Here is a 25,440-nt window from a genome sequence, read left to right as displayed (position 1 = left end):
CTGTTAAAGGTAAATCCAATGTTAATAATAATTCCTTGCTGTTCATGCTAAAGATTTTTAGAAAAAGCTTCTTATTCGAATAAACATCCCTTATGTTCCAGGATTCGTTCTTTAAAGTGTGGTTCAATCCCGCTTTCTGGGGCTATAATGAAAGAAAGGTTGAGATGGCTAGGCCACGTTCTACGGATGAAGGATGACAGATTACCGAAGATTGTCCTTTTTGGCCAACCGTCTGGGGCTACACGGAAAGCAGGTCGTCCTTGTCTGGGTTGGGAGGATGTCATAAATAAGGATTTAAAGGAAATGGGAACTTCCTGGGAGGGTGTAAAGAGGGAGGCTTTAAATAGATTAGGTTGGAGGAGGAGCGTGCGTAGCTGTGTTGGCCTCAGGCGGCTTGGTGCTGCAGTGAGTTATTAGTAGTAGTAGTAGTATTCGTTCTTTAGAATAGGAACAAAAAGTTAAACTTAGCGTAAAGAGCAAGCCTAAGATAAGGATTTTATTAAACACCAACTTTTGTTTATCTTATATTTTTATGTTGCTCCTTATTTTCAGTTTAAAAAACTACTTTTTTTAATTAATTCCTTGTCATTTTTCCAAATATTGTTAAGAAATTTGCCACCTCTTTTTCAAGGGGCTTCCTTGGAGCACCCCCCCCCTCGTATTAAAACCCCTATTAGAGAAAGTTCCTACTGTATAAAATTCTCCCCTGTAAATTTTAATAACTATTCTTTTTTGCTACATTCGAGCATTTTGCACAAGAAAATCTTTTTATGTCACAGACTTGTGTATTTCCATAGAATAAGGCTACTTTCTTAAACGGTTAGAAAAGTTTTGCATAGAACAGTGTTATTCATACGAGAGGATACTCTAATGTACTTACTCTATTGATCATGTGCGTGATTAGTTCGAAAAACTGCTGAGCAATGCCAATTGCAGGCCTAATAAATTATTTTAGATCAATTTAGACCAATTGATAGTTCTTTCAGGCAATTAAATAAAAAAAAAAAGTTTTTCCAACTGAAAGTAAGGAGCGACATTAAAACTTAAAAAGAACAGAAATTATTCCGTATATGAAAGGGGCCGTTCCCTCCTCAGCGCCCCACTCTTTACGCTAAAGTTTTTTACTGTTTTAAAAAGTAGAGTTGCGAGAAAGAGAACTTGAAAAAAAACTTAAGCGTAAAGAGCTAGGTGTTGAGGAGGGAACAGCCCCTTTCATATACGGAATAATTTCTGTTCTTTTTAAGTTTTAATGTCGCTCCTTACTTTCAGTTGGAAAAACTTTTTTTTTTATTTAATTGCCTGAAGAGGGGAAAACCCCTTTCATTCACGGAATAGTTTCTGTTCGTTTTAAGTTTTCTTAAAACTTAACCTTACTTGCAGTTAAAAAAAAATGTTTGTTAATTTAATTCGGAATGTTTTTGCATTAATACATGTTTTGACATGGATACTTTTAAAAAAAGGGGTGGGGGCGGCCTAGTTGCCCTCCAATTGTGGTTACTTAAAAATACAACTAGAACTGTTTTTTTTTGAACGTTTTTATTAGTAATAATATACGCAACTTGCGAATTAACTAAATTAACGAACTTCTATTTTGGTATATTTTTATTACGTATATGAGGAGGCTCGCCCAATCTTCAATACCTTTGTCTTAACACTAAAGCTCGAATTTCATCCCAATTCTTGAATAATAACCCCTGAATCACAAAGACCTCGATATAAATAGTAGAAATTACTAAAAATACTTTAAAGAGCAAGTTATTGTGGAGGAGACGAACCCCCTTATATACATAATATTTTCTGTTCGTTTTAAGTTTTAATGCTGCTCCTTAATTCCAGCCGAAAACATTTTTTTTTATCTATTTTTACCTTATTTTTTTAATAATGCTAGAAAATCCTGCCACCCCTCTCTCTTAATGGAAATTTTATTCCCTCATGATACATTCTTCCTTGGAAAGATCCGACCCACCCCAACCCCACTGTGAAAAATTCCCCTGAAAAGACGGCTGTACCCTTTGCAATAACAATTACTATATGTAAACAATCGTCAAAGTTTGTAACTTGCAGCCTCTCCCCCCTGGGCCTGTGGGGGATTGAGTAATTTAAATTTATATTATAAATTTCTATGAAATTCTTTTAGAGGTAAATAAAAACCAGAAAACAATAATTCTTATAGAAATAAAACATATGCTCTTTTTTTAACCCTGATGTTGTGTTAATTGTATCTCGAGTATTAGGTACAGGTAATTTCTGGGGATTCTTCTTATTTGTTTATTTTGGTATTCATATATAATTATAACCAGAAGAGTTTTATGTCTGCACGCTACTCTAACTCTAGTTAATTCTCCGGACTCTGTTTAACCCGGTTACATAAGAATGATATTAATCACTTCCCAATTTATGTTTGTGTATTCATTTGAAAAAAAATTACGTATGGTAATTTTACATTTGTGCTATAAGGTTTTAAATTTTTCTCGCGGTAAAGTTAATTGAGAAATGTTATTAATTAGTAGAATTCAGATAAGATGCTAGCAATAATTTGGTTAGTTTGATTATTGAGTCTATGTAGGTTGTCCATTTTACTTCTATTTTTACGCATCTGAAATGATAATTTTACACATTTGTTTGATCATTATCAAAGTTGTAATCAAATGTCATTCAGAAGAGTCCATCTAAGCCCCAAGTTATGCCTATTTCTGTTGACGCGGTGTGGAATACAATTTTGCAACTGAAATCGAAGTCTATTGATTTAAATGGGATTAGTAAGATCCCGTGTTTTTTTCTAAGTGATAGTTTTTATTTATTTTCATCTCTTTCTTTTTGTAATTCATTACTCCATTTTTTTTTTCTTGCTATTTATAATGGGTTAAAAATAAATTATTATTAAGCGCCCTCCAATTTTTTTGGTCAATTAAAAGGAGTACTAGGGTTTTTAATTTTTGTTCAAATGAACCCTCTTTGATTTTTCTGGACCATTGGTCCTATGCGATCAACCCTGGGAAAAAAAATATATAAAATAAACACGCATCCGTGATCTTTCTTGTGGCAAAAAAAATCCATATTTCTGCAGATGGAAGCTTGAAATCAATGCAGTATCAGATTCTGGTTTTCTGATACGCTGAATCTGATGTTGTGAATTTCAATAAGACTTCTTGATTTTTCAGTGTTTCCCCTTTTTCAGGAATCAATTGAATTTTCTCAGGCTAATAACTTTTGATGAGTATCAATAAATCGTATTTATTTGAAATCAGCATAAGTCGACTTTTTAATGTATCTATTAATATCAAAATGTCATTTTAGTTTTGATTACTATTTAGCCGAGCACCTCCTTACTTACAGTTCGTTATCATGAACTCTAACCGTTTTCCAACAGCGCATATCTCCACCTAGTGTTTTAATGGTCAATAATTGAAAAAAACGATAAGACAATCTTTTTGCTCTTTGTTTGAATTATAAACTCGCCATGGATCTAAAATTCTCTATTAGCTCTCTTTTATTTATTTATTACAACCATTGAATGTTTATGAGCTGCTGTTTATAATTATTTGTGGCATAAGGTGATAGAGTTTCTATGGGTATCAGTGAATTATATTTGCTTGTTTTTTTTTAATATTTTCTCCTTATTCTATGATTCGACACAGGAAGTACAATATACACTTTTTGCTTCCAATTTGCTATTTAATACTACTGCTACTAATAACACACTGCAGCACCAAGCCACCCGAGGCCAACACAGCTACGCGTGCTCCTCCTCCAATCTAATCTATTTAAAGCCTCGGTCTTTACACCCTCCCAGGAAGTTCCCATTTCCTTTAAATCTTTATTTATGACATCCTCTCAACCCAGACAAGGACGACCTGCTTTCTGTGTAGCCCCACACGATTGACCAAAAAGGGAAATCTTAGGTAATCTGCCATCCTTCATCCGTAGAACGTGGCCTAGCCATCTCAATCTTTCTTTCATTATAGCCCTAGAAAGTGGGATTGAACTAGATTTTTCGTACAACCTACTGTTTGAAATACAGTCAGTCAGCCGGGTACCCAGAAAAATCCGTAGGCAATTTCTCTGGAGAATATCTAGTAAATTTTCATCTGCTTTTCGGAGCGCCCATGCTTCAGAGCCATATTTACAACTGTCATCACTGTAGCTTCCAATATTCTAATCTTGGTTTGCAGATTTATCTTTTTATTCTTCCAAACTTTTTTTTTAACTGTGAAAAAACACTCGAGCCTTAGCTATTGTACTTTTAACATCTTCACTGCTCCCCCTGCTATTTAATAGACATGAAAAATATTCCATGAGAGGGAGCAGGAATATTATACACTTTATATAAATTTCAGAAGAAAATTTGTATCTTTTTAACTTGTCTCCCAATAGTCATCGGTTCCAATTCTAACAGCCTTTTGATGTTTGTCTTATCAAAAGCCGTCGGGAAACGAACGTTTTCAACAATATCTATCCTTCCCTCTCTTTCTCTTATTGAATTATTATAATTTTTTACTTAATTCTTATTAGTGTTTTACGAGTATTCATATTCTTTCCCCTTTTCAGGACGTAAAGCCTTTATGGATTAGTGAATTATGTTGTGTTGATGATATTTGTAATTTTTTACTGGAAAATATATCTAATATTATTCTAAAATTTGAGAAATAGAAATAGAATCTTTTTTTGTTACTTTCCATTGGCCATTTAGTAAGCAAGAAAAGTCTGCCTATGAATACTGGAAGGGGGAGGGGAGTATTGGAACATATGTAAATTTCCGAGAAGAAATTGTAAGTTTAAGAGAGAAAAAAATCTCTTGCGGTTATTTATCTAAAGACCACTGACAACAATGAAAAAAAGTAACTTAAGTTTTTTTGTAGATTCTTTTTAGCATAAATTATAATCACATTAACCCGTCGGGTTCTTTTCCCGTCGGTAAAAATATAAAATTCACTTGTTATGTCTTTAGCTAAGCTTTAGCTACGAATGAATTTCATTGGTTGATTTAGACCCGCCTTACATTTTAACTTTGACCAATAAGGAAAATGGGGTGAAATTTTAAAAAGTTTGATCAGCACTTCCTAGCGGAATTTATTAGTCTTGTGCAAGAGGAATTAAATACCTTAAGTGAAAAACAGCAAATAAACAAAAGAAGAGTCGAAACTAGTAACGATAACTTCTTTCCATTAGACATGCAAGTGCCTTCACAAACGAAACTCAAACTGATTATTACCTTTTTTTCTAAGTCTGACTGCTACAAAACAACTATTATTTTTCGCTATTTCCCGAGCTGACCCTTAATTTTTTTCCGATAAATTTTTTCAATTTACGAAAACGAAATTTATTGCACATACTTTATTTAAAAAAAAACTACGTTGAAATATATCTAATCATTCCATTTGATTTGGCTCTCCGCATCATCACGCATGCTTGTATAGTAAAGGGATAGGCTTGAAAGTTATACATTCAAACTTTGCTAAACAATCCCACCCAATCACGGAATTTGATATACTTGGCGCCCCCAGAAAAGCAAGATACCAAAGAAAGTAAAATTAAGTAAGTTCTAAACAGGCAAAACCCAAGGAAGAAGCCTTCGAGAACGCCCTTTCCCCCGAAACATTTTTATGTTTACTATGGAATCTATTACCCAACGTTTTCCATTAACTTCACTTTTTTTTATCCATCTTCAAAGTCAAAAAAAATTTTTGTGAACGTACCTCTGCCAAGGCCAGATTAAGGCTTTTTCACAATTTGAGAAAAGGAATGAACTCTATGCACAAAAAGAGAAAAAGTTAAAAAAATCTCAAGACAGCACTTACTCTCTCAATTACAACTTCTCGGGAGTAGGCAGTTGCAGCAAGCTCAATAGCGCCCATATTATGATATTTCCACTTCTCCTCTCTGTAAAGATCTAGTTCTTGGGTTCTATATCCTCCATAGAAAATAGCTGCGCCCAGATGTTGTCCAACTAAAATTATATTTGGATTTGTCAATATTGATGTGTTAGCATTATTACAAATTGACACAGAGCGAAATGAATCAGATCAAAAGTAACAATATTAGTCAACAATAAATACCAGCTTTTATCCCAAGTAATCTACAAAGATAGTTGAAAAGGTCGAAAAGTACTCAAAATGGTGAAACAAAAAAAAATTGAGTATCATAAAGATTTTTAAGATTAGAAATTTTCACAATAAGACACATATTTGTGGTCCCGTTTCTTAATTTATCTAGAAAGGGGACTTTGGGCCAATTTGAGGTGTGAGGCTTTGACCCAAACATTGAATATTAAAATTAAGCCCAAACAGCTTGGATTGGATGAAAAAAAAATTAATAATGATAATAACAGACTACACCTTGTCTGCTAAGTCTGGACCAATCTAATAGGAGATATTGTACAGTTTCTCTAACTTCACATCTTTATATAGCTGGGGAATAGCCTATGGTTATTAACTAAAACTATTTAATTAGACTATTCTTGAAAAAAGTAAGAAATAACATTAGTATATAATTCATAAACTGACACCGAGCCAAAGGCTGACAACTTCTTCAAGGCAAGTAAATCGAAAAACAAAAACAAAACAATATTGGCCAACAGCGGACACCTGATTTTTTCACAAGTAATTCATAAAGACAATGGGAAAGGTCAAAAAGTATTAAGAAAAACAATATAATAATAAATAACGAAAAATGATTTCCAAAAATTAGATGAAAAAAAACAAACATATTTTCGGTTGCTTTTTTTTTGGATTTCGACATTTCACAGCCTCTTTCTGAAACCATTCCTGAAGTTCTTCTGATTTTCTCAAGGCTCTCGATATTCGATCATAGCTGTTAGATTATATAAAATTACCTTTCATCAGTTCTGCCCGATGCATCCAGAAAGACCTGAATGGTGCGATGCCTATACCCGGTCCTACCATTATAATTGGTATAGTTGGATTTTCTGCTTTAATTTTCTATATTAGCACTTGACGTCCCACCTCAAAACTTTATTCTATTATTGCTCAAAGCTTGCTTGTTGCAAGGAAATAAGTTTCTATTTTAAACAACCGACCTTTTAATGTTAAATACTTACATTTATGGATATCAGGCGCACAATGACCAAGGCATAGAAGTTGCTTTCGTGCTCCTTTACTAAACACTAAAAAATAACAAGGAATAATGCATCAGTTCATGATATAGAAACATTCATAGAGATAATTAAGAGACATGGGTAGAACATTTTGAGAATGTGCTAAACCAGAGAATGTGCTAAACCATTTTGAGAATGTCAAAGTTAAAAGAAATTATATAGAAAAGAATGAAACATTTGTTACACTTTGGAAAAGGCGGAACATTTATTTTGTGAGGAGAATTAGAGACAGTTACTAAAGGGATTAAAAAATAACAAGGCCTCAGGTGCTGATAGTATGGTAAACGACTTTTTTTTAAATATGGTGGTTGTAAAATTAGAGGTGTATTACTTAAGACCATGAACGTGTTTTTTTAGAAGAGGAAAGTACCTAGCGATTTTAGGAGAACTTTTATTAAACCCCTCTATAAGAAAGATGATTATAAGAAAGATAAGGCACTAGCTTGGTTCCTGTGGGAGGCCAATTACTTAATATAATAATACAATCTAGATTTAGAGATGTTGTATACAAAGTTTTAAGAGAATAAAAGTGTGGTTTACAGTTTGTTTACAGTGTGGTTACAGTTTCTCTTACTTCACATCTTGATATAGCTGGGGAATAGCCTATGGTTGGTTATTAACTAAAACCTTTTAGTTACAAAGTTTTAAGAGAATAAAAGTGTGGTTTACAGTTTGTTTACAGTGTGGTTACAGTTTCTCTTACTTCACATCTTGATATAGCTGGGGAATAGCCTATGGTTGGTTATTAACTAAAACCTTTTAGTTACAAAGTTTTAAGAGAATAAAAGTGTGGTTTACAGTTTGTTTACAGTGTGGTTACAGTTTCTCTTACTTCACATCTTGATATAGCTGGGGAATAGCCTATGGTTGGTTATTAACTAAAACCTTTTAATTAGACTATTCTTGAAAATAGTAAGAAATGGCATTTGTATATAATTCATAAACTGACACCAAGCCAAAGGCTTGTAACCATGTAACCATGTAAAAAATGTAACCATGTAAACCTTGTAACCATGGTTACAGTTTCTCTTACTTCACATCTTGATATAGCTGGGGAATAGCCTATGGTTGGTTATTAACTAAAACCTTTTAGTTACAAAGTTTTAAGAGAATAAAAGTGTGGTTTACAGTTTGTTTACAGTGTGGTTACAGTTTCTCTTACTTCACATCTTGATATAGCTGGGGAATAGCCTATGGTTGGTTATTAACTAAAACCTTTTAATTAGACTATTCTTGAAAATAGTAAGAAATGGCATTTGTATATAATTCATAAACTGACACCAAGCCAAAGGCTTGTAACCATGCAACCATGTAAAAAATGTAACCATGTAAACCTTGTAACCATGGTTACAGTTTCTCTTACTTCACATCTTGATATAGCTGGGGAATAGCCTATGGTTGGTTATTAACTAAAACCTTTTAATTAGACTATTCTTGAAAATAGTAAGAAATGGCATTTGTATATAATTCATAAACTGACACCAAGCCAAAGGCTGACAACTACTTCAAGGAAAGTAAATCGAAAAAAAACAAAGAAAAAAACAAAACAATATTAGCCAACAACGGACACCAGGTTTTTTCACAAGTAATTCGGTGTTCGATCATAGCTGTTAGATTATATAAAATTACCTTTCATCAGTTCTGCCCGATGCATCCAGAAAGACCTGAATGGTGCGATGCCTATACCCGGTCCTACCATTATAATTGGTGTAGTTGGATTTTCTGGCAAATGAAATCGAGGCTTACTAAAAAACAAGAAAAAATATTTATTGTGTTTTTTTTATATAAAAAACTTTGGCTAGCTCTAGTCAGTTAACAGTAGGAATCGTTTCTATTCGGTGTTTTAAGTTGCTTCAACACTAAGTACGTAATTTTCTCTGTCAAGTGTCACAATAAGTACAACCTTTCAATTTTATACAAGTTTTATAAAATCACCCCAATCATCGTCTAAATCATCACAAATTAACTGTTCAAAAATTTGAATGTGTAATAGAGATAGAGATTGAAGCTAGCATAAAGCATGAAAGGCTTTCAGGGTAAAGTTTATAAAATATTGTCTTCACAGTTAATCACTTGTTCATCAAGAAATTCAATTTTGTTGCTGCTATATTGACTTTTACCTAATGCAACATAAACTTTAATAAACTGAAATTCTAAGTTGAGTTTGAGCCTACTTTACATAACATTTGTTACGGAAGAAATTTTCTCCGTAAAGTAACTTTCACATTACATACGTAATAGGCCATGCTAACTGGTGAAGTTAAGTTACGTGTAACCTTTCACACTTAAACAAATCGAACATTAGGTGGGTATTTCAAAAAGTATGTAGCCATTATTTTCATCGTTTAAGGTCATCGCGATTATCATATGCACACTATAAAGAAATAAAAAAATGCAAAATAAAAAAAGCCAAAAAAAATATATAAAGAAAATAAAAAATGCAGGATAGAGATAAAAGATTCAAGCTACTATCAAGCGTGAAAGGCTTTATAGAAATTTCAAAATTTATCGATTGCTCATTCAGAGATTCTGGGTCTGCAAAATTTTGCATCAACCCACAAGAAATCAATCACTGTTATAATGAACTTCCTGAATTTTACAAAAAGGATTGCTTTTCAGCTAGTATTGATCCCATGATCCCAACGGATTTAGGCGGCTAGATTTTTGCACCCTAGATACTGAGTAATACATATATATATATATATATATATATATATATATATATATATATATATATATATATATATATATATATATATATATATATATATATATATATATATATACATATATATATATAATAAGCGTAATCTAGCATAATAGAATATACGATCCGATATACACCCTCCGAATAAACGATCCGTAATAGAAAATATACCCTCAGAATAAACAAATTCGAAAATACGTAGAAGATTTCCGTGTAAACGCAGATATTCGTCTTTTTTTAACATTCGTCTTTATAGCAAGAGAGTAAAGTGGTAAATAATTTTTAATCTTACTGGTCATGGAGTAAGAATCTAGCGTAAGAATATATATTCTATTACGTATAATAAGCGTTACGGAGTAAGCGGAATCTAGCGTAAGAATATATAATACATATATATATATATATAAAAGACTCACAGGGGAAAAAGGAAGAGACAGAGGGAGCAAACCAATAGCGAGAAATGAGTATCAAAAACTGAGCAAAAGTACGACCAGAAAGACGAGACCGATGATGGAGATGGCATATCGAAGGTCCACGTAGCACTTAAGTCATGGTATCTTCTGTATACTATTCAGTCTCACTTAAAAGTACAAGAAGAAAAAACATAAAGTACATCAAAAAGCTGTTCAAATCCTCCAGTAAAAGCAATAAAATCGAACTTGAACCCATTAAAAGCCAAAGTTTATATTATTCCATAATAGAATAACTTTAGCTCAAAGTTTTACTGATTACCAATAATATTGGCTCAAGACTTGTTTTAGAGTTTAACCAAGGAACCGAAACAGTCTATTTGCAAATGTTTGACACTAAGAAACTGCAATATACGTTCAGGGAAGTATATGCCAAAAATTATGCTCCAAAATTGAGACAAAGCTCATCACTAAACCAATGAATTCACATTTTTGCATTCATTGATGTTCACTTCTTAGAATTACCATGATTGTAGTAAGAATAGTCCTTGGACAATTTCCATGGAAGACAACCTCCCTTCCCTTGTCTACAGGTTTGACTTAATAGATACGGTTTTGCTTGATCAATTGACAGCATAAAATATAAAGATAAAAGTTGGATTTCTCAAAATACCGATGACATGAAACTTTATAGTAGAACACAATAAATATTATAGACACAAACCTCCTGAAGAAGGCGTTTACGGTTGTTCCAATAGTAGCTTGATTCAGGTACATTGAACAGAGACCATTTCGAGATGAACCATCTGGAAAAAAAATTGTAATAAAAAAAAGAGAAACATTTCTTGGCCCAGGCGTTAAGACGCAACAAAAATGTCATTTCAAGAAGGAGGCAATTCATTTCAGGGATGAGGTCCAACCATAGAAAAAAAAGAGTTCTAAAGGAATTTCTAATGGAAAAAAGTTTGATTACCTCCACTGCTAAAACTTTTGAGATTTTGCGTTATTGTTCACAATAAAACTGAATCGACAATAGAATAATCGTTATTGGGAAATAGAACTGGATGCATATCCGACATTGAATTCATACGTGTAATTGGCATCATTCTATGAGCTTGGCCAGAGTCAACTCAACTCCACATGAGAAATCTGGGGAAGGTAAACAAGAAGGTGTGTGAAATTAATCAATGCGTACTATGGAAATATACTATGTTTTCTATATCCGAACTTGAGCATTCTAGAGTGATTTATAGGGAATTAAATTATATCTTGAAATTAAGGTCATTGTTTAAGCTTGTCTATAAAACTTTATTATTACATCTTATCAATTGAAACTGTGCGTAATCAGAAATTATTAATGTTGTCCATTTCAAATGAAGTGACCATTAATCATCTAACTAACACTACAAGCAACATGGACTGGTCAGTTTTTGTATTCAACAAAGTAGAAAGAAAAAATTCATAGAATTTACATCAAATTGACTCTAATTCATTCAAGAAGGCCGAAAGCCCAAGCAAAGCGAGTGGAATTTTCGAGGCCCAAAGGCCAGAGCTACCTTTTGAATGAAAAAAGGCTATTTGAGAGGGCTATCAAAAAGCTAATTTAGCAGACGGTTTAGTTTTTTGTCTAGAATTTTTCTTATATATATATAAAGTTGGGTATGCGTGCTTGATCACTTTACAATAAATTTACAATTATAGCTCTAATCATAAATATTTTAGAGCATTTATAGAGAACGCCACCTAAGTGACCCAAGCCTGTTTCTTCCAAAAAGGAATGTACGAATTGATTATTTACAAGATAGCGGGTTTAGTATAAGCAAAAAAAAAAAAAAAATAGGTTTTAATGGTTAGAAATCTTATCCGATCAATAGGTTTTATCTTTAGTAACTTAAATAATTGAGTCCATAATCCGGTACGTATTTTTCTTCTTATTTTTTTTACGCGTTTCACCTTATTGAACACTGAATTTCACTCTATTTCAATGATGAAATTGCTCACCCTCAGTAATAAATTTGACAGCCCCAACTGTTAGATCCACACAGGTTGGCGAACTCAGCAAACAGGAAGATATAGAATAAAAGCGTGGCTTCATTAAGGGGAGTTTAATGATGAGAGCTTCAGCGGGGATACTCAGTGATGAAAATTCTTCAAGGAAGCTCAGTACGGTTGGCCATTTGGAATGCTTCCACTGCTCATACCTCCCCACATCCTGAAATAAATTGTACGCAAAACTGTTAATTTGGCAACATATTTCAAATCCTAAGAAATAGCATTACTTTTTTTTAGCTGTGCACCGAAAGCAATTAGAAAAAAGTAAAGTATATATGGCGGCCGTACAGCTTAGCGTCTTGATTCAATTTGCATGATATACCCAGGTAAGTTATTTCTAAAAGTTTCCGATACGTTAGATAAGAAATACAGCTACATCACCAACTCTTATCACTTTCAACTCTTAGCTTTTGATTCTAGTCCTTCAATTTTACAAGTGAACGAAAATCAAATATTTTTTTTTTGCCTCCTCAGCTCCCTTGCTCGAGGGCATTCCGTGTTCTAATTTTCACTATCAATTGTAAGATTGGAATTAATTCAAAAATTGTTGCCTTATTTCTTTTAATGCTACGCTCTGACAAGAGTTCATCCACGACAGCCAGCGAGGTGTTATATTTGAAACAGAATTCGAGTCATATTTTATTTTGCATCACAAAGTTGGCTTAAGTTATTGTAATATCATTCATGAAAAGATATTTTTCCCTAGATAGCCTAAAAGTGCACAAAGAATGGCTTAAAGGTGCAAGTTATAGAATTAATAATGTAGTAGCAGGGTTTCAAAAGTTTTTAAATAGTAGTCTCTATACAGACTACTATTATAATAATAGAGACTAAAAATATAATACAAAGCAAGTAAGAAAACCCATATAGGGATCAAGCATTCAAAGACACTATTCTTCTTCATAAATTAAATAAAAAGTCTAATCAGCACAGATATATCGGTCAGAATTAAAATTGCAAAAAATCGAGGATACAGTTCCACGGCATATCTCTAAAGCTTAGACTCTCTTAAAGTACAGGTTACTAAAATTTCCTGAAAAGAAACCTAGATTGAACAGATATTCCTTTTTTTCCCACTTCAAATAAAATAAAAAACTGAGAATGCAAAAATGTAAGAAGAAAAAACCCAGTGGAAAAAAAATAAGACACGAAAGTTTGAAGTGAGACTACCTCATCATTTGAATAATCAAAACTTAATAGCTATACAATTTGAGAGTAAAAAAGCACCTGTGAGAGCATATCCAAGCCTTCTTTTTCTTTTGGATCTGTAGCGTAGGTAGCAAGATCATATAGAAGCGATTGGGTCGGGGGAGTTGTAATATCCAAAAACTTTTTGAACCAGTCAAAGACTGTAGCAGGAGGTAGATTTTCATAACAAACCCATTCTTTCCTTGGGCCTGAAATAAAAAAAAAAAAAAAAAAAAAAAAAAATGAAGTATAAAGTAAAGCCAAGAATCCAAGAACAAACATGTAATATCACTATAGATAAAACAAAAGGCTGTACAAAGGCACTGACTTAACAACCCGATTGAATTACTACTAGTTGACTCTGTAATCTCATACAGAATCAACCCAGCTCTAGATGGGTTCATGGAGAAAAATGAGGAATACATACAGGAAAGGTATGCAAAATCGAGGATAGTTGTCCCCCCCCCAACACCCCACTTGTCTCCTTGGCTCAAGGGCCAAGACATGAAGATCAGCTCCATCGGGACTGTAAAGCCCAAATGCGTATCTTTTCTTTTTTTAGAGATTAAAATAATTGGCTTCCTTAAGCTCTTGAGACTAAACACATCTATTGGGTCTTTATTCATAAAATAAGGTTAATAAAACAACTAGAGGTTATGTTTCAAGTCATACATAACCACATTCATAATAGTTTGATGTGTAAAGCATGGCCATCAATTGGAGAAGACTCGAATCCAATCCCCTGGTGGATTTCATTAAAAAACGATTTTTTTTAGTATTTTCAGTAAAAATTAAAATAATAACAATCTAATACTGCAGCACAAATTAGGTACACCACAAACGCTGATATTACAAAAAAACATTTTTTTTCTTTTTTTAATTGATGTATAAGCCACAACAAAGTAAAGGTGTTTATTTATAAGCCACAGTCTCCATGCCATTTTACTATAATAACTGAATACACATATTCGCTCTACATTTTCTCTCAGTTGCTCCTTTCTCGTTTTGCTGATCGTTTTCTTTTTTTTTTTTATGTCCATCAGTAGTTCATGGACTGCCTGCTCATGCAATTAATCTTCTCATAGCTTTGTTTATTGGAAACGGCCAGGCATCTTCTTAGCATACAAAAAAAAAAACAATCTTGATTTTTATTTCTTTTTCCTCAATATCACAAAATCCCAGGTTTGCCTCATTTCTATTTCTAGATTCGTCTTGTCACGACAGCAAATTCAAATTTTTTTGGTTGTTCCATGTCTACATAAAATACAAGGATTTTGCCTTAGATAAGAGAGCATTAATTCGAGAAAAAACACAGAAACAGAATAATTTTGTGGAAAATAATGCTAATTACAACAAATGCAACGAAAATGTAAATATTTTGAATGCTGAAGATCTATACACTCCCCTCCCAAATTGAAAAAAAAACATTAGCCGTGCCAGCAAGCACCAGACAAGACACCATATAAAAAAATAACGTAAAAATAAGTTACCCAAATCAGACAATAACAAGTTCTGTTTTTGTAAAAAAAAAAAAATAAAATAATAAAACAAAAATAAAATTTATCCTTAACAAGCCAGCCCGACTATTTACAACACTAGACAGCCCTTGCCCCACTTACCTAGGCTTTGTGGTAACAACATTACAATTAATAAAATAACATAATGGAATAAAGCCGAAGTACAAGCATTAATTAGGAAATATTACCAGCAATAGTCAACATTTCCTTCTGTATCATCAAACGGTGAGTCTGTTCAAGACTTGGGATAGGATTTAGCTTCTGAATTACCTTCGATACCATTTCATCTGCATTTTCTGAAAGTATCCCAAGATGATCACCAGGCTCGAACGAGACAGGGTTATTCAAGCACAAATCTTGCCAAGATAATCTGATTTGAACCGTGCATGGACTAGAATACATAATACAAGATATGTATATGCATGTATTGAATCAAACACAAAAGCTGGAAGGCCCATGGCTAAGAAAGCACGAGCCGAAAATTTAGGAAATCCAAATGTGCTTTTGCAACATGGTTATATTACTTCAGTGGTTGCAGCAGCAGCTGCAACCAAGTAAAGAGTGAACCAAACTCCTCAGTAACTGAGAATGAAAGAAAAGTCTTTTGAACAGGATTGTCAAATCCAAAAAGAGATTCCTATTTGCATCTGGTCAAAAATGGTAACTATTATCCCATTTAGACACAATAGTAAAAATACTTACAAAAACTAATTGAGGAATTTCAATAAGAATCCGAAAGCCTTCACAAACAAAAGCAGATCGAAACAAAAACTAAACCCTTAAAATCATCATGGTTCAAAGCCTTTGAACCCTGGATTTCACCCTCATCCGCCTTCCCTTCACCCTTTTGAAAACACGGTACAATAAATATACTCTAGCCGAGATGGTGTTGATGAGTCTGCTTTATTTTATTTTTCTCCTACGACAGCAGGCCGCCAGACTGTTATAGTTAGATGTTTACAGGGCTTAATGAAAGCTAATACTTGCACCTACGTGCTATTTTTACAAACAGCACAAGAGTTAAGTCCCCAATGGCACCAAAAATGACATTTTTTGTTGCATTTCTGTATACGTCACAGATATCTACTCACTGCAAACAAAGCAGCAAGTTTAGAAGCTCGAAACCCTTCAAAAACAGCGGCAGATCAAGATAAAATTGCACCCTCCGAATAAACAAGTTCGAAAATTCGTAACTAGAGGTTTTAATCCCCACCCTGTGAACAGATGAAAATCATACTGTAGCCAGGATGGCAATTATGCATAGTTTTGTCTCAAACTTCTTTTTCTTTCTTTTTCTTTTTTTTTACCCTTTAGTAACAGAAATTTGTATTGAAATTCATAAACGTAGAAGTTCTCCGTGTAAACACAGATATTCGTCTTTTTTTAACATTCGTCTTTATAGCAAGAGAGTAAAGTGGCAAATAATTTTTAATCTTACTGGTCATGGAGTAAGAATTTAGTGCAGGCAGTATCAAATGCAAGAGACAGAAAAAAGATCCAACATCAGAAAAAATAAGAACAGACAACATTATAAAGACGATTTAACCGAAGGTGTTACATCAAAGGAAGATAAATAATGACAATCTCCCTGAAAAATTGACGCTATTAACAACAAATAGGGAGAAATCATAGAGAGGGATTGCTTGTTTATAAACCAAATATATCAACGAATCAACATTTTACAAACATAATGCTTCAAGCGAAGATTATGTTTAGATCACATCTTTAGGCTTATTATCGGGCCTATTATATAGGCTTACAAGGGATCTTGAGTGGCCCATAACTTAGCATTAAAATTTAGCTACCAAATTAAACTCATCCAGTGGTGTCACTTGCGGAGAGAGTAGCAAAGCAAAGTGGCTTACCCCCCCCCCTACGCATGATTATGCTTCCCCTCCCCTTATATTGATTTTTTTTTGGTATTTCCATTAAAAAATAGTCTTATTGCCCGAAACCCTAAAATGGTCCGAAACCCCTATTATTAAAATGGCCCAAAACCTCTAGAGTTTGAAATATATATCCTCCCAAATGTAATTTCCTTGAACTGACACAACTAAATACGTCTCAGCTACTCCTAATGGAGCCTTTGAGTTGGTAAAATGCAACTTTTCTAGTAGATCTAATAAACGACATTAAAGATATGGGAGGAGGAAGTGGCTGGCTAGAAATTTGATGATCTTTTTTGGCTTGATTGATTCTTAGGCTTATTTTGGCTTATTTAGGCTTATTATATAGGGGCACGTCCAGGTTTTGTTCGGGAGGGGGGTTTACAAAAAAAACGGATCAAACATTTTTTATATGCATATTTGTTGGGATTTAAGTAGGACAAAATTTGGGGGGAGGGGTTTCAAACCCCCTAAATCTCCCCTGGATACGGCCTTGTGCAGAGGTTTGACTTTTTGCCAAGTTGTTTAAGAACAACTGCTCAAATACAAGAGCCGTGTGCTAACTAAAGAAGTTAGCCCAAGTTTTTGGTAAAATGGGGTGAAAATATATGTCCTACTTCTTGCCTCTTTCTCCTACTTCTGTCCTACTTCTTGCCTAAGATTTCAATTTTTTCAATACTTCTAGAAAGCCCTTCGGTCAATTCTCTCTTAATCAGTGATTGAAGTATGGGAATTTAAGCTAAGAGCATAATCAAGCATCCTCGTAGAAATTTATTTTGCAAAGTGGGCAAAAATTTTGGATAGGAGTGGGGGGAAGGGATTAAACGACACAGTAAGAAGCAGCTGAGCCGTGTAAACAATATAGTGATTTGTGGAAAGCTCGATAAATGTTTGAAATTCCAAAGTGAGGAGGAGGGACCGAGGCACCACTAACGCTATATGTCCAATATGTATTTCTATTTTGGAGAGCGGGGATGGGAGAATAAAAGAAGATAAAAGAAAGGAGGCCAATTGCATGATAAACACAGGAATAGTAGGAAGCTCGCAAGAACCCAGTAATTTCCAGGGAGAAGGGCCAAGGCACCACCATAAATTTCTATTATAATGAATAGGAATTAAAAAAAAAAATGGGATTTCAAAATATTCAGCTCAAATATAACAAGTATAAATTCGAATAGAAACATGTTTCAGCTATATTTGCAGAGATCGGTGACAGGCGCCTCATTTTGGACACAGTTCTGTGATTAGAGATATTTGCATATACACGGGGCCAAAACTGACTTTTACCCATAAATCTTGTTTGAGGCGGATTTGTTTTTACTCGATCCACGTGTGTCTTTCTGACATTTCGCCTGCTTTAGACTCTAGTTATTTTTTTAAATATATCCCATCCCAATGAACGTAAACGTGCACGCCAGTTTAATATTCCTTGACAAAACTTACAATTGTTCCTAAATGTTAGGTGAAGAGAGAGAGAGAGAGAGAAGAGAGAGAGAGAGAGAGAGAGAGAGAGAGAGAGAGAGAGAGAGAGAGAGAGAGAGAGAGAGAGATGAATAATAGAGAAGGACTTACCCAGCCTCTCTGCTACCAGCAATTACTTCATTATATGTCACCTTAAGAGGTAAAACTTCTCTCCCAAGAGATTTGGAAAAATCTAGAAAATTATGCATCTTTTAAATAGACACTCGCCGGGGAAAATATCTGATTTTTGATACTCCAAGTCATTTGAACTAACTTGACCAGAAAGCGGGGTATACAGTATTTCCCTTCAAATGGCGTTAAAACTTTATGTTACTTAAAATTGTTTGCCTTTCGTGGTAACAGAATCCACCGTTCCAGTTCGTGGTGACAGAATCAAAGTAAAAAGCGACCCGCGACAGTAGCAATCGAAGCCCCAAAAATTAAGATTTTAACAACAAAATAGATATTTAAAGAATCTGCCTTTTATGGAAATTCTGAATACATAAAACTTGTTGAGTTTCAAGGTGACTGAGATAAACATTAAATTAAAAGTAAATTTCAAAGAAGAGAAAAAAAGGACCTTACGAAAGTGGTCCAATCTTCCTTTTTTTTTTTTGGTCTCTAGATGGAACCAACTAATCTTTTTTTTTGTGTGTGTTATAGAAACAACCGCATCGTAGCAAACATCCAATTCCTCCCATTTTCTGCCATAAAACAACACTTTTTACCTAACTGGTTTCCAAATTCTATCGAGCGGACGATTTTTAGATAACCAATCGATGTAGAACTGTCGAGTTGCTAATTAATATTTTATTTATCTGATTTAGATTGCCTTCCGAATTCTCCTAAAAATTCATTGGCTCAAAACCACCGCTTCCGTTAGACCAATGTTTTGATACAATATCCTGTTTGGCTGTTTTCGTCTGTTGCTTTGGGAATTGGTACTTCTGTCTCGAGAAACAAAAAAAGCAACAAACTAAAGTTCTTTTTAACGTGCATGTTTGATCTTCACTGGAAGACGTACAAGGTGACTTGCTGAAGAAGAAGAGAAAGTTTTAAAAAACTACCGCCAGGCAATTTATTGTCAAAAAAAAAACAATAAAACAAGGTATGTTGTTTTTCAATTGATTAATCTCATACGAGACAAATAGAACTTTGAACTACTAGAACTTGAAGTTGTTCTGATGAGTTTCTTCAAACTAGTATTTAATAGCCATTCTATATTTCGACAAAAATCTCCTAGTCTGAAAAGCTTCTAATTTGAATAAAATTACAATATTGTACCTGTGAACCATTTAAACAGAAAATGCCGCAGAGTTTTAATAGTCGTGCACTTGGGCCATGAAACTTTTGTGGCACCTTTTGGCTTGAAGTGAGGCTATTTCAAAATCCATTTGAAGTAGTTGTGGCCAGTTGCTTGGATAAAATCCAGCTTCGAGTTTTTACCAGCTTTTGCCCAAGGAAGAGTTTTCTAATGTCAAAGCTTTGCATCAGGGTACCTTCCAATCTTTGGAAGAACATATGTGTGAACACATAATTTCAAGGATGAAATACATAAAGAACAATTTGAGAACTAATTTGTCAGACGATAATCTCAGGTCGCTGCTAACGTTGGGAACGTCAAACCTAAAGCCAGAAATATCTACTCTTTTGGCATCCAGGAAACTGTTTCACCATTTCCACAAATATAGATGTCCATGTAGAGTGTATCAATGTATTATTAAACAATATTAAATATGATGTTAAGTAATATTAATATTATAAATAGAATAATATAAAATTAAAACAACATCTAGGTTTTGAATCTTTCTAATTTGAACCTCTAGTGTGTAGTTGGCCCAAAACTGCTGTTTGACAGACAATGTGGCCCACCGACAAAAACATTTGTAGACTCTTGCTCAAACAGAGTGATTAGAAATTTCTGCCACAATTCTTCCTTGTTTATCTTCCCAAATTCTGGCTTTCAGAAAATAATATTGCTCTAATGTTAAACTTTCTTCCATCGAGGAGAAATAAAGAATCATTGAATAAAAAGAAAGACCAAGAAAGTTGGGGAACATATAAATATCACCTTTCGAAATATTTTTTCCATCTACTTAGTGAAGAACTGCTACAATTCAGATATAATAAAGACGGAGACAGGACTCTGCCTATTCTATATTTTCTTCTTGGAATTTACAAATAATTCAAAAACTTCGTATGAAACAGCTAGCCTAATAGAATAAAAGGACAATATGCAACTTACACTCTGTGAAGTGAGGTCCTTCAGAAGCATCTGCAGAAACCAATTTCATATTTGATTGAACAGGTTCTTGGACAGATTCTGTGCCAATAGTAACCACAGCTTTTGTCGGTAGCTTTATGTGGAATGCTTCACAAGCAGCCTAAAAGGACAATGCGTGGTCTAAATGGACCCATATTTTTCTTAACTTTCTATTTCTACCCAACTTCATTCTTTATAGTTAGGCAATTCTTGATTAATCACACAAGAGTCGATCACTGTTAGAACCTTTTAGAGAAACGCTATACACAAATCTCTTTATGCTTGTGAGCATATGTAAAATACCTTATAGGGAATAGAATAAAACACTTAAAACGCACATTTGAAAAAAAAGCGACAAAGAACCCATTTTTTTTAGACATAAAGCGAAGATAATACAATACGTAAGAAGGGTCAGAAGGACGTGGCTCCCCGCCAAAAAGGAGGAAGAAAGAAGGAGTTTAAGCTGTTGTATTAATAAATATAGTAGACAAATATTAGTGGTTTTTTCTTGATAACCTAAATAAGATTCCTGTTTATCCCCTGGTCAAAATGTAAAACTTTTACAAGTTTTATTTAAACAACTTATAGCAATTGTATGTATATCAGCCAATTGTAATTGTCCATTGAATTGTTTTGCATATTTTTTTTTATAGTTTTTGTAGTTCAATTTTATTGCTTATTAGCCAGTTTTAAACAACTATTGTATTTATTTATACAGATTTATTCAAAATCTATTTGTTACGCACACACATTCCCAGAGACCCTAAATATTATACTTTGGCGTAACCCGATTATATATAATATCTGCTGATATACTCTGAATCGGCTATCCTGTATCATTAAAAGACGTCCCCGAAAACTTCTCGGCCACACCCTCCGCCGCCCCAAAGTTACGATATGACGAAACGTCCTTATCTGCGAGCCAGTACCATCCTGGAGACGAGATCGGCAAGAACAGATGAAAAATATTTTGTTAAAATTCAAAGAAGATCCTGAGCCATGGAGAGGCTTCCGTAGGCATGGTAAGAGATGGGACAGATACCGGCTGAAGCTCACTAACGAAGCTGCATCCGACAGATCAAAGTGGTCATCAGATGTAATTAAGTCTATTGGTGCTGGCCAGGACAGTTCTTCGTCTGGTTTCTGCCGAAAGTAAAAAGTACCCCGATTATAGCCCACGCAAACAAATAAGAAAAATCATAAATGATAACTAAGCAAATTTGACCAATTGAAATTACTGAAGAGATTTATTTCTTCATGCCATTCATTCGCTTAATGATGAAAAGCAAGAAAACAAAACTCCAGCGGGAAGCGATTCAATGCCTGTACGTATTGTCCGATTAAAAAAAGAACCTTTCCTAAGCTACATGATTAAATTAAAAAAAAAAAAAAAAAACCACACACTAAAAGGTCATATGTACATAGCAAATATACGCAAGGAGTCTTGCCTGAAAGGTGTCATTTGCCCACTTTTTAAATGTCTTTTCTTGTCCACTCATTTCGTCTCCACATTCCAAGCGATGAATACGTTCAGCACCCAATGAACCCAACAGAGCATCTAAAGCTTTTCCAAAGGCGCAATAATCCTTGTATACCGTCGATCCCAGTGCAAAGCAAGAGAATCTGTAAAAAAAAAGAACTAGTAAAAAAGAAACAAGAAAAATTGACAACTATAAAAATAATAAAATACTTTTCAAAGACTACAGTAATATAAAAAAAAAACAATGCAGCGATCAACCAAGTAAAAATTTTAGGAAAAAAGAAAAGATAAAATATCAACTACAAAAAAAAAAACACTTAGGCCGAAGACCGCAACAATTTGAAAGAAAAAACAATATAAAGATCAGCTTAACCAAATATTCTAATTTGTCTTTCTTTTTTCTACGGAATGAATCGCCTTGTCATATAGCATTTGATCTATAGCTAAGATTTTTCTTCTTTTGCCTGAAACATTAGAAGAAGATAGTGGCGAAAAATTTTATTCATGAAAAAAACTTTAATTCGGAATTTTCTATAATCAAATTTAGAGAACAGAGCTGATGAATTGAGCTGGATAGGACTACTACATATTATTTGCTTTTTTTTTCTTTTCTTTTGCAGATTTGTAAAATCTCCCTCCCTAAGATAAAAATTACAATGCACACGTTTTCGATAATATAGTTTAGATCCAAAACGGAAGATTTTTCCATTGCCCCAACAGTGATGTTATCTACCTTCATAGGCCATTTTTGTTGATGATTTTGGTGAGTTTATGATTTCATTTTCTGTGTTTGGGCCGGAAATTGGTGAATGGCATCAAAATCGCTTCTTTTCTAGTAGTGATATTAAAAGATGTTCCAACGGCAGCAAAATCAGTTTTTGAACTAATACAGATATTATTTTGTTTCAAACACAATCAATATTAGTTGCAGATTTGGTGAATGTGTATTGCATCATTTTTCTTTTTTATGTGTGTGTGTACAAACATTTTTTTTTACGAGATACGAATTGAAAATTTTGAGTGGTTGACAATATTTTTGTTGCATTATACAAACAGAAAAAACGGGCTTCTAAATCTGCTCCAAAATGACCAAGACCAAACTTGTTGCAAAAGCAAGCTGAAGGGAAAAAAAGATCTCCCATCCCACCTTTTCTACAAAAACGAAATTCATATTGCGCCATTACGAAAAACAATCACGCAAGGAATTTTAACTTGTACAAGATCCAGAGTAAGCCCGTGACAAAACCCCAACCCTCGCACTGTCCAAAAAAACTTTTTAGGAGAAATATAGCCACGTTGCATCTTGTTTGAAGCTGAATCTTGCAATGCTTTTCAATTTATGTTGCTGGAGGACCGAAGTAGGAAATTGGCCTCTCTGACACCACCTATGCCCCTCTTCTCACCATCAACTTTACAGTAGAAAGTTGTAATAAAAAGGACAAAAACAATATGAAAAAAAATCTTAGACACCAAAAAGTGTATTTTAAGCTCTACTTTTTGCCTAGTTTCAGAATGATGACTCCGCCAGTCTTTGCATATTCTCCCATAGGCTTGACAACCCCTTTCTCATTTCCAGAAATACCAGATCGCATTCTACTCGAAAGCCATTATTCTACTTTATCAAGATCTTAAAGCAAGTATGAAAGTGAAATAATAGAAAACACTATCTCGTTAGAAGATTCTGGCTCATGACCCCCCCCCCCCAAAAAAAAAAATAGTGCAAAGATTTCCATTTTAACCCCCCTCCCCTCCTCCCAGAAATAGGGTCCTATGTATGTGCATGTTCCAGGCGTATTGGTCAGTTGTTCGTCTTCTTGAAGAAGACAAAGGAATTAAAAGACCCAGCAAAAAGAGATTGAGAGAGTCAGAAATAATTCAAGTCAGAGAGCTATGGAGTAATAAATAAGTCGTCACCTGCTAATATTAAAAAAAAAAAACAAAAAAAAAAAAAAAAAACGAGACTAGGAGATACTAACCGTACGTTAATTAGCCAATCACTTGATTTGACTATCTGTGCAGGATCCTCAAATCTCTGACTTGGGAGCTTAACTAAAGGGCCACGCATATTTCTTTCTCCTTCCTGAGCCTGGATTCTGGCGGCAAGTCGAGCTGGCTTATCCCTAAGAAGAAATAAAAATCATCAGATTTTAAACATTAAAGAAAACAAAACAAAAATCGTTATAAAAATGTACTACTTAAAGACTTACTTAATGCAAAGAAAGGAAAATTTAAGACAGAGTGAACGAAATAAATGCAACATATTACTTTAGGATACTGGGAAGCAAAACAATAACCCTGTAGAAACGAGGCACATTTTTTTCTGAACTAAAGAAAGAAGAAAAAAAGAACTATTATTCTATTCCTGAGATTATACGACAGCTAAAAATTTATAGACTGAACAACTTATAAAAATCAGTAAACTTTATGATCTGTAACTTAACTTGTAACTTATTCTGTAAGTCTGTAAACTTAATCTAATATTTAGGCATTTTTGCTAGATCACTGTCCTTTTCTTTTATCTATATAAAGAAATATTATACATTTGGAACAGAGAGAGAGGGCACCTTGGTATACCCCCTCCTGCCTTTATGTGGTTGTCCATATCATTTTTAGACATCTTTTGGAAGACGTCATTATAATCAGTACGGTAACCTTCTCGAGTCTTGATAATTTCTTAATTGGCTCTATTACAAACTGTATAACATATATTGAAATTTACTTTGTTAAGAATAATTTTTAACTATGTCTGAGTCAAAAATTTAAAATTGGTATTTTCAAGGGAAGATGATTTTAGCCGGAAAAAAAGGGAACAACATTTCTGCCCAAGATCACAACCACAGTCCACCAAATAAATTCAAGTACATTGCCAGTTCTGCGGTAGTGGGGCCTCAGTAATGCAGACGTTAGAAATTAAATCTAATAATATTGCTGACAATGCAATTTAATTTATTCAATAGCCGGGATACATTACATTTTTTTAAGCTTTGGTTTTAATTTTTCCTCCCTGTGCTAGGTAATCCCTTTTATTTAAGTGTCCATAATCGTGCCAACCATAATAATGATTCTTTTTTCAACGACTCAACTTCCGAATCTGCTTTTCAAAGAATTGAAAATGGAAATGGGTTTTCTAAGAGCATTCCTAAATTCCAAATGATTAAAAAATCAGTCTTGGCTCAATTCTACAGGAAACGAATGGCTAGCAGTGATACTTGATATTGAATGACCTAAAATTACTACTACGACTAACAGCTCATTGCAGCGCCAAGCTGTCTGAGTCCAACGCAGCAACGCATGCTTTTCCCCCCATAAAGGCTCTTTCTTCACAACGTCCCAAACAGCTCATATTTCACGTAATTATTTTT

At 33.9% G+C, this 25,440-nt stretch overlaps 1 protein-coding gene and 1 long non-coding RNA gene across 2 annotated transcripts in view; one reads left to right on the top strand and one right to left on the bottom strand.

Annotated features, from left to right (window-relative positions):
* The window catches only part of LOC136038497 (nitric oxide synthase 1-like), a 29,951-nt gene extending 5,173 nt beyond the window's left edge, over positions 1-24,778 (bottom strand). The window contains exons 1-11 of the mRNA XM_065721581.1: positions 24,055-24,778; positions 22,047-22,221; positions 20,581-20,719; positions 18,447-18,528; positions 15,177-15,379; positions 13,511-13,680; positions 12,233-12,443; positions 10,956-11,037; positions 8,744-8,859; positions 7,058-7,123; positions 5,799-5,947 (exon numbers count right to left, since the gene is read on the bottom strand). Of these exons, the coding sequence (XP_065577653.1) occupies positions 5,799-5,947; positions 7,058-7,123; positions 8,744-8,859; positions 10,956-11,037; positions 12,233-12,443; positions 13,511-13,680; positions 15,177-15,379; positions 18,447-18,528; positions 20,581-20,719; positions 22,047-22,221; positions 24,055-24,143 (1,482 nt within the window). The 5' untranslated portion in view covers positions 24,144-24,778. The remainder of the gene's footprint in view (positions 1-5,798; positions 5,948-7,057; positions 7,124-8,743; positions 8,860-10,955; positions 11,038-12,232; positions 12,444-13,510; positions 13,681-15,176; positions 15,380-18,446; positions 18,529-20,580; positions 20,720-22,046; positions 22,222-24,054) is intronic.
* Positions 12,441-24,034, top strand: LOC136038499 (uncharacterized). The gene is made up of 2 exons (XR_010620228.1): positions 12,441-12,609; positions 19,163-24,034. It is a non-coding gene; the product is annotated as an uncharacterized LOC136038499 (long non-coding RNA).
* Positions 24,779-25,440: the final 662 nt, after the last annotated feature.

The sequence above is a fragment of the Artemia franciscana genome, chromosome 18, assembly GCF_032884065.1.
Source record: "Artemia franciscana chromosome 18, ASM3288406v1, whole genome shotgun sequence".
NCBI lineage: Eukaryota > Metazoa > Arthropoda > Branchiopoda > Anostraca > Artemiidae > Artemia > Artemia franciscana.
Note: the sequence above shows the minus strand (reverse complement) of the source record. Positions and strands in the feature narration are given on the sequence as shown.